General features: G+C 55.6%; 1 protein-coding gene and 1 pseudogene across 1 annotated transcript; one reads left to right on the top strand and one right to left on the bottom strand.

The window, feature by feature from the left end:
- Positions 1 to 35: 35 nt before the first annotated feature.
- LOC115915947 lies at positions 36 to 3,624 on the bottom strand (annotated as a pseudogene).
- Positions 3,625 to 3,654: 30 nt separating this feature from the next.
- On the top strand, positions 3,655 to 9,584 carry LOC115915946 (zinc finger protein 239-like). Its single transcript, XM_030969647.1, has 4 exons — positions 3,655 to 3,780; positions 3,875 to 4,110; positions 7,550 to 7,551; positions 8,770 to 9,584. Exons 1-4 carry the CDS (start codon positions 3,655 to 3,657, stop codon positions 9,582 to 9,584), a joined length of 1,179 nt encoding a protein of 392 aa, XP_030825507.1.
- Positions 9,585 to 9,843: the final 259 nt, after the last annotated feature.

The raw sequence follows: 9,843 nt of genomic DNA, 5'->3' as shown, positions 1-9,843 counted from the left end.
TCCCCTACTGGTGGCTCCATTGGTGTCTGGTCAAGTCAGAGCTCTGGGTGAAACTCTTCCCACGATGTGGGGCACCTGTAGGGCCTCTCCCCCAGTGTGGATGTGCTGGTGCGTGATGAGGCTGAATTTTTGCTTGAAGCCCTTCCGGCAGTCGGGGCAGCGGAAGGGCCTCTCATCCGGTGTGAATCCGCTCATGCAGACGGAGATTTGAGCTGGTCTGGAAACCTCTTCCCACAGGTGGGGCACTCGTAGGGCCTCTCCCCAGTGTGGATGTGCGGTGGGTGATGAGGGTGGATTTTTCTTGAAGCCCTTCCCGCACTCAGGGCAGTGGAAGGGCCTCTCCTGTGTGTGAATTCGCTGGTGCTGGAGGAGATGGGAGCTGGTCCGAAAACCTCTTCCGACACTGGGGACACTCGTAGGGCCTCTCCCCAGTGTGGATGCATTGATGGATGATGAGGGCAGAGCTGCAGCTGAAGCCCTTCCCACACTCCCCACACTCGTAGGGCCATTCCCCAGTGTGGATCATCTGGTGGCGGATCAGGGCGCTGCTCTGCCTGAAGCTCTTCCCACACTCCAAGCACTTGTGGGGCTTCTCCCCATCATGAAGCTGCTCCTGGACCACCAGCTCCGAGCTCTGGCTGAAGCTCTGTCCACCTTCCTGGCTCAGGGTGGGTCTTTCCTCCTCAGAGCCCCTGGGCTGGGTTTGGAGCCCCTCCTGCTGTGGGATCTCTGGGGATTTTCTTCCCCGTTGGAATTCCGTGCCATGTAGACACTCAAAGCGGCCTCTTCCACGAGGTTCTGCTGTGGAGATTTGTCCTCCCTGGTCTCCATCCTCAGCTCCTTGTCTGGGGGAGGAAGGACAAGGAGAGGATGGGATTTGCCTCCGTGCCAGAGGGAAGGGGAAGGAGATCCCCCCAGTGCATCCCCAGCAGGACGGGGTTGGCAGCAGGGTTGTCCTGCAGCCGGGGGCTGTGCTGGGCTGGGAGATGGAGCAGGAGAGAGGGGGAAAGGGGCACTGACTTCCTCCTCACCTGCCTGGGTGTCCCAGGGCTCCTTCCTCTTCCTTCAAGCATCGTCCTCCATCGAATCAAGATTTGGGAATGGGAAATCCTGTTTTGGGAAGAAAAAAAAGGGTGAATATATTGTCTTTTGTACTGGTTTGAAGGCAAACCTGGGGGAGAGTCTAAGTCAGAATTACAATTTAAATAAGAAAATGAAGATCAAGGCAATGATACAGAAACACTGCCTTAAACTGACAGAGTCAGGATATAACCTGACACCCTGTTGGTCAGGGTGGTGGCAGCAGTCCCATTAAATGGTGGCTGCAGTCCTGTTGGAGTGATGAACGTGATTCTGTCCAAGCAGTGATCCTGTAGAAGGGTCTGGTCTTCCTCTGAAGGTCCAGTGGTGGTTCTGGAGCTCTTGTCCTCTGGGAATCCAGCAGGCAAGCTGCTCCTGGTGTTGCAAGGCTCAGCTTATATCCAGGTAGGAATGCTTGGATCCTCCCCTGGGCGGAGCATCCCACAATGGGATGATGGAATTTGATCAGTCCTGCAGTGACACTCAATGGCCCATTCCCAGAAGATATCTCCCCTGGAGGGCGTTATCAGGGCTGAGTCATGGCAGAGATAAAGAACACTGCCCCGCCTGTTGATAGCAGTTGATGAAGATGGGGATTGAAAACATGCATTTGGTTCCATCTTCCATTGCAACCTGAAACAGTGGGGTAATCCCTGCTCGGGGGTGAACACCACCCCCCTTACCCAAACTGGCTCAGGTGTAAAACCCCCACCCCGGGAAGGCCACACACACAGGGGACAATGTCACACTGGCCCTGCCCCAGGGGAGGTCTCTGTCCCTGTCACTGCCTTGCTCTCCCCCCTTTTTCTTTCTTTCCATCTCTCTCTCACCTCACATTTACTCTTCAATAAAATCCACTTTGGATTTGGTCTCGTTAGCACCTTAACTGGGGCAGAGGCATCTCTCTAACAATTTTCTTAACCAGATTGTGACATTATTTTGGCACAGTGAGTTCAGGGCACTGTTCTGTGACCCCAAGTGCCTTTGACAACAGCATGGTTCCCTTCTCTGAGGAGGTTGTGGTTCTTTCTGGAGTAACTCTTGGAAACTTGGAAACAGTCCCTCCTTCCTCCTGGAGAATTTATTGGAAAACTGATAGGGAAAATGGCTGTTGTGGGTGGCCAGTGAAAAAGAAAATATTTTGTTGTCCTTCCTTGAAAAGTTTGTTAAAATCACTGGAGGAAAGGGAGCAAATGTTACCAGCGACACTGACAAGGTTCATTCACCCCACGGTGAGGAACACAAGGCTGCTGAAAGTCCCACAAGAAGCCCAGCTCAAGTAGCTAAATTCCCGCATAACTCCTGAATTCCCAGGCTTCGGTTCTTTGCCAAATGTGAGAATCATTATTCTCTTCATCCCTGTCCCCTTTGTGACAGCTACACAGAGCTTCCACTTCCTTTTAATAATCTCTATTGGGCCAAATTTCCACTTTCCTTTTATCGGAAACTGCCAGCAGCTGAGCTGGAGCTGTGCAGGAACCGATGAATCTTGGAATTGCCACATCACTGCTTGGATTGTCAGTTTATTCATGTTTGGGATTTCTTTGCGCTTTCATCACAAGTTACTTGTGGGAAGAGCAAATATTCTTCAAAGTGATTTATGCAGAGGTAATTTTGATTTCTGCCAAGTTTATTTTGTCCAGTGCCCAGGGGATGCTCAAGGGGTCTCTGTGCCTCTCACCCTGGGGGATGCTTGGGAGGGGCTTTGGGGGGCTTGTCCCTGTCCCTGTCACCCCAGGCCATTCCCCAGGGGTGTCCCTGTCCGTCACCCCAGGCCATTCCCCAGGGGTGTCCCTGTCCCTGTCACCCCAGGCCATTCCCCAGGGGTGTCCCTGTCCCTGTCACCCCAGGCCATTCCCCAGGGGGTCTCCATCATTCTCACCCAGGCAATGCCTGGGGGGTCTCCCTCCCTCTCACCCCTGTGCCAGGGGGTGCTCGGGGCACTCTCTGTCCCTCTCAGCCCAGGGGATGCTCGGGGGTCTCTGTCCCCTCGCCCTGGGGGATGCTCGGGGGGTCTCCATCCCTCTGGCCTCAGGCAATGCCTGTGCAGGGCTGGGCACCAGGGGCTCTGTGTCCCTCTCACCGCTGAGGCTGCTCGGGGCTGGGGGGGCTCTCCGACCTTCTCAGCCCTGGGGAGGCCGGGGGGGTCTCTGTCCCTCTCAGCCCTGCTGTGACCCCACCCAAACATCATCGGGCTCAGAGGGACAGAGACACCCCCAAACCCCCAGAAGGGCTGAACCTGGGATTTGGTTTGGGGCTGAGGATTTAGGAAGGGGCTGGAATTGGGGCTGGGCTTGGAGTTGGGGCTGAGATTTGGATTAGAGCTGGGATTGGGGTTAAGGCTGGACATGGGATTGGCTTTAGGGCTGGGGTTGGGATTGGGTCTGGGGCTAGACGAGTCTGGGACTTGGATGTGATTAAATACAGAACTGTGAGTGGTGTCTAAACATGGAGTGAGATTGAGACCAGGATCAGGGTCAGGTTTGGGACTGAGCTCACCCAGAGTGGGACAGGGGGGATGTCACTGCAGGATGTCCCTGGCATCGTCCCAGCCCTCCTCAGGCACCTCCAAACATGGGGGACAGCTGGGTGCTCCAAGATCCAGGTGCTCCCACGCTGCCCCTCAATACCAGGCGAGCATTCCCTGAGGGCAGCCCTGACTGTGACCCTTGGGGCTCTGGGATCAGCCCTCACATCCCTGTGCGAGCAGCTGCAGACAGGAGGAGAGATTTCTCCCTGCTCTTCCCTGTGGAATGATGAAGCCCAGCTGCCCTTTTCTTCTGGTGCGATCCAGTACAAAAGACAAGAACTCGTCAGGCGCCAGGACATCCACACTGGGGAGAGGTCCTATGAGTGTCCCCAGTGTGGGAAGAGGTTTCAGACCAGCTCCAATCTCCACCTTCATGAGCGAATTCACACTGGAGAGAGGCCCTTCTGCTGCCCTGACTGCGGGAAGGGCTTCAAGCACAACTTCACCCTCATCACCCACCAGCGCACCCACACTGGGGAGAGGCCCTACGAGTGTCCCCAGTATGGGAAGAGCTTCACCAGCAGCTTTAACTTGACCAGACACCAACGGAGGCACCATTAAGGGAAGCCCTGCAAATGCCCCAAGTGCAGAAGAGCTTCGTGCACTGCGCCAGCTTCATCCCCCGAGGGAGAACCCACATTGGGAAGAGTCTTGGTGATCCATGTTCCCTGTGATCCATGCTATGAAGACACCTGTACCTTTTACTGCCCCTCCCAGGCTGGCATTGTTGGGCCGTGCTGTGCAGGGCCAGCAGTTGGACTGGAGGATCCTGATGGGTCCCTCCCAGCTCAGCCAATTCTGTGCTTCTGGCATCCCATGAGCCTGGGGATGGGGCTGCCAATGGTTGCCATGGCAACGGGCTCTGGCTGCAGGCCTGAGCTGGTGTCCATGGCAACCACCCCTGGCATGGGGTCTCCATGGAGCTGCCAAGGGACTGACCATAGCAACAGGGGGCTGGGGATGGTTGCCATGGAAACTGACCATAGCAACAGGGGGCTGGTGATGGTTGCCATGGAAACTGACCATAGCAACAGGGGCTGGTGATGGTTGCCTGCTAAGAATCAGATTTGTCACAGGCCCTCAGAGGGGTTCCATGGGGACTTTCCAAGAGTCTCCAGGCTGTTCCAGAGCTGGAATGTCACAGGCACAGACAGGGGCTCCATGGAGACTTCCCAGGGCTTTCTGGGGGTGGTAAAGAGCCCTGTGGTCAGAGGCAGTCACAGCCACTCCATGGTGACATCCCAGGGCACCTTGGGCTGCAAAGGCACCGATCTGTCACAGGCACTCACGGGGGCTCCACGGTGACATCCCAGGAGTGCCCAGGCTGCCAAAGAGCCGGGATGTCCCAGACACTCACAGGGGTTCCTGTCATGGGCACAGTGGGAGCTTCAGGCAAAGTTTATTAGAGGAGTTCCTGTTGGGTCACGAGGTGCAGAAAGGAGCCCCAATAGCCCCCACAGATCCCCAAATGTCACCGTTGAGTCAGAGATGACACAGCACCCTTCTATTCTGTCAGTCATTGCCAGGCACTCCCAGTTACTTCAGCATGGTTCACTTGCCCCCAGTTGTCTCCCAGTTACTCCCAGTTCCACTAATTATGTCCCCAGTTGGCTCCTAACATGGGCCTGGTAGCTCCCAGTAAGCCCCAGTCAGGCTCCAATCACACCCACTCTAATCCCAGTATGATTGTAGCCACTCCCAGTATGATGCCAGTCACTTGCAGTCTAATCCCAGTTGCTCCCAGGCACTCCCAGTACAATTCCAGTGCCTCCAGTGTGATCCCAGTTGCTCCCTGTCAATGCCAGCATGACCCCAGTAGCCTCCAGTATAATCCCAGTGACTCCCTGTCTCTCCCAGTTTATTCCAGTTGCTTCCAGCTTGTTCTCAGTCACTCCCACTTCCTTCCAGTTGCTTTCAGCACCATTCCAGATGCTCCCAGCCAATCCCAGCATGATTCCAGTCACCCTCAGAAGGATCCCAGTTGCTCCCAGCAGGGGCCCAGCTGTTCCCAGTGTGCTTCCATCACTCCCCTATGGTTACAGACACTCCCAGTATGGTCCCAGTTGAGCCCACTTGTCCCTGCTATTGTCCCAGTCACTCCCCATATGATCTCAGTCCCTCCCAGTACGGTCCCATTCACTCCCAGTTACCCCCAGCATGGTCCCAGTTCTTCCCAGTGTGGTTCCAGTCATCCCAGTGTGGTTCCAGTCATCCCAGTGTGATTACAGACACTCCCAGAATATCCCAGTTGCCTCCAGCAGGCATCCAGTCCTTCCCGGTTCCTCCAGTTTGCTTGCACCATGATCCCAGTTTCTCTCAGTTGTTCCCAGTAGCCCAAAGTGTGATCCCAGTCACTCCCTTTCGACCCCAAATATGATCCCAGTAAGCTCCAGTTTGATTCCAGTCACATGCCAGCCCTCCCAGTGTGGTCCCAGTAGAATCCCAGTTGCTTCCAATCTCTCCCAGTATGGTCCCAGCTGCCTTCAACGTGGTTCCAGTTGCTCCCTAGATAAACCCAGTCAGTCCCAGTATGATGCCATTTGCTGCCAGCATGCTCCCAGTTGCTCCCAGTCAGGCCCAGTGTGGGGGATGATGTGCATGGTGTGTTCCCAGTCACTCTCAGATACTCCCAGTATTAGTCCAGTCCCTCCCAGTATGATCCAAATATGGCCCCAGTATGCTCCCAGTCCCTGCCAGAATAAACCAGTTTTGCTCTACATAGTTCAGTTGCTCTCTTTCACCCTCATTTTCCTTCCAGTCACTCCCAGTATCTCCCAGTGTACCCCAGTTCGCTCCAGCATCTTTCCAGTTTGTTCCAGTATGATCCCATTTGCTCCCAAGCACTCCCAGTCAGCCTCAGTGTAGTGGCACTCAGTGCCAGTATGATCCCAGTCACCTCCAGCACGATCCCAGTGCATCCCAGTTGAAGTCCAGTAGTTTCCAACCACCTCCAGCATGCACCCAGTCACTCCCAGTTGCTCCTACCATGAACCCAGTTCCTCACAGCTACTCCCAGTCGTCCTCAGCACCATCCCAGTCACTCCCAGTATATGCCATTTGCCCCTAACACGGTCTCAATGCCCACCCCACCCCCCACAGGCTCCTAATCACTTCCACCATGATCCCAGTATGATCCCAGTGTCCATCAGTGCAATCACAGTCTGCCCTGGCATGGCAGTACGATCCCAGTATCATGTCAGAGCAAACCCAGTACAGTCCCAGTATGATCCCAGCATGATGCCAGCACAAACCCAGTACAGTCCCAGCATGATACCAGTATAATGTCAATAGAAACTTAGTACTGTCCCAGTCACTCCCAGTATGATCCCAGTATGATGTCAGTACAAAGCCAGTACAGTCCCAGTCACTCCCAGCATGATCCCAGTATGATGTCAGTGTTTGGCGGGAGCCTCAAGAGCCTGGAGAGGGGCAGGGGGGACTCCTTGGAGCCGCTGCAGCCCAGAGCAGAGAATGAGGGGAGAAGGGAGCCCGGGAGCCCAAACACCCCCGTGGAAGGGACGGTCTGAAGTTTCCCTCATTTGCCTCACGACCCTCGCAAGGACAGAGACTCAGACGCTGCAGATCCTGACTGCAGTTCTGGCCTGGCTGAGGTGGATGCCTGCCAAGTGATTGCAGCTGTGCTTGCTGTGCCCACGCTGCACTGCTTGGGGCAGGGCCTGGCAATGAGCGGCTTGCTCTGTGCGCTTACAGCTGCTCCACCATCCCTGCTCACCACAACAGCCCATGAATTTCCCACCTCTGGGCCAGATGCCACTGGCTTTAACTTTGGTGATCCCCCACGGAAGATCCCTCATCTGCCTCACAACTGCCATCAAGGACAGAGATTGAAGCCCCCTCCCAAGGACTGAGACCCTTAAAATTCTCTCCCGGGGGCACTGGGCTGACTGGAGCAGGATGTCTGCCAAGTGCTGCCTGCAGGTGTGTTCACCGGACCAAGACTGGTTTCCCATGGCAACCAGTCCTGAAACAATGGGCCCTGCTCACTGCTGGGACTGGTTTGTCCTGTTTGGAACTGGACTGTCTGGACTTGTTCTCAACTTATTCTCCACTGTCCTGTACCTGCTCCCTAAACTATAAAAGACCCCTGAGTTAACCAAAGATTTTGAGATTCTCCCCGACGTGACAAGAGGATCTATTGGCCGGACCACGAGGATTTCTTCTCTCTGTTGGTAGCTATTACCCCCCTCACTCTTTTTGTCTCTCTCTCCTTTAACTCCTTTCTAATCCTTCTATTGCATTTGCTGTGGGCACTCAATAGAATGTGCATTTGTTTTCATTAATACTGAAAGTCCCCCTGCTGTGTGTCTTTTGCACTCTGAGATGGGTAAAATGAACCATCACAGCTCTCACTTTTTCCAGTGGATCGTGACACCCCATCATCCCTAAATGGGGAGAGCAAAGAGAGGGGAGCCTTTGGGATTGCTGGGACTCCCAGCAGCCTGGGGAGGGCAGGCACTGAGGAGAAGGGGGAACCCCAGTCCAAGCGTGGCTCCAGCAACTGGGACAAGGGGGGAACCCTGAACACCAAAGGGAAGGGACCGGGGACAGGGAACTCCTGGGAGGCTTTTTCAGGGCTGAATTTTGGTGTTTGGGAGGTTTTTATGGACCCCAGAAGGCCGGTGACTTGTAGAGATGGACTTGGGCAGAGGGATCTTCAAACTCAGCATGCTCATCCCTTGTTTTCCCCAAATGAGGATTTCCCATTCCCAGTGCTTGGGAGGCTGCAAGGAAGAGGAAGATGCCCTGGGACACTCAGGCAGGTGAGGAGGAAGTCAGCGCCCCTTTCCCCCTCTCTCCTGCTCCATCTCCCAGCCCAGCACGGCCCCCGGCTGCAGGACAACCCTGCTGCCAACCCCGTCCTGCTGGGGATGCACTGGGGGGATCTCCTTCCCCTTCCCTCTGGCACGGAGGCAAATCCCATCCTCTCCTTGTCCTTCCTCCCCCAGACAGGGAGCTGAGGATGGAGACCAGAGAGGACAAATCCCCGCGGCAGACCCTCATGGAAGTGGCTGTTTTGAGTGACTCCAGGGCACAGGAATCCAAGGGAGAAGAAAATCCCCAGAGATCCCACAGGAGGAGGGGCTCCAAAGCCAGGCCAGGGTACTCCGAGGAGGAAAGACCCACCCTGAACCAGGAAGGTGGACAGAGCTTCAGCCAGAGCTCGGAGCTGGTGGTCCATGGGCAGCTTCATGATGGGGAGAAGCCCTACAAGTGTTTGGAGTGTGGGAAGAGCTTCAGGCAGAGCAGCGCCCTGATCCGCCACCAGATGATCCACACTGGGGAATGGGCCTATGAGTGTGGAGAGTGTGGGAAGGGATTCAGCTGCAGGTCCCAATTCATCATCCACCAGCGCATCCACACTGGGGAGAGGCCCTACGAGTGTCCCCAGTGTCAGAAGAGGTTTCAGAGCAGCTCCAGTCTCCTCCGGCATAAGCGGATTCACACGGATGAGAGGCCCTTCCTCTGCCCCGAGTGCAGGAAGGGCTTCAAGCGCAACTCCTCCCTCATCAGGCACTGGCGCATCCACACTGGGGAGAGGCCCTATGAGTGCCCTGAGTGTGGGAAGGGCTTCAACTGCAGCTCAGAACTCATCAGGCACCAATGCATCCACACCGAGGAGAGGCCCTTCCGCTGTCCTGACTGCGGGATGGGCTTCAAGCACAATTCCGAACTCATCAGGCACCGGCGCATCCACACTGGGGAGAGGCCCTACAAGTGCCCCCAGTGTGGAAAGAGGTTTCGGACCAGCTCCAGTCTCCACCTGCATGAGCGCATTCACACGGATGAGAGGCCCTTCCGCTGCCCAGACTGTGGAAAGGGCTTCAACCGCAACTCCAACCTCATCACCCACCAGCGCATCCACACTGGGGAGAGGCCCTACGAGTGTCCCCAGTGTGGGAAGAGCTTCACCCAGAGCTGTGCCTTGACCAAACACCAACGGAGGCACCGGTAAAGGAAGCTCTGGCAATGCCCCAAGAGCAGGAGGATTTTTGTGCGCTGCCCCAACTTCATCCATCATTGGAGGATCCGCTTTGGGAAGAGCCCTGGTTATCCATGTTCCCCATGATCCATGCTGGGAAGACACCTGTCCCTATTCCTTCCCCTGCCAATGACATGATGTGGGATTGGAGAACATGAGGGTCTGGCCATGGCCGTGTCATTACATTCACTCCCACCTCAGGTCATTGCCAGGGGCAGGAAAGGGACTCTCT

The sequence above is a fragment of the Camarhynchus parvulus genome, unplaced genomic scaffold (genome assembly GCF_901933205.1).
Source record: "Camarhynchus parvulus unplaced genomic scaffold, STF_HiC, whole genome shotgun sequence".
Lineage (NCBI taxonomy): Eukaryota > Metazoa > Chordata > Aves > Passeriformes > Thraupidae > Camarhynchus > Camarhynchus parvulus.
This window is presented reverse-complemented; position numbering and strand designations above follow the sequence as displayed.

Excerpts from the sequence above, each read along its gene's own strand:
- LOC115915946 (XM_030969647.1), top strand. The coding sequence starts at position 3,655 with ATGGGGGACAGCTGGGTGCTCCAAGATCCAGGTGCTCCCACGCTGCCC. Across the intron at positions 3,781-3,874 it reads GGATCAGCCCTCACATCCCT|TACAAAAGACAAGAACTCGT; the intron begins GTGCGAGCAGCT and ends GGTGCGATCCAG.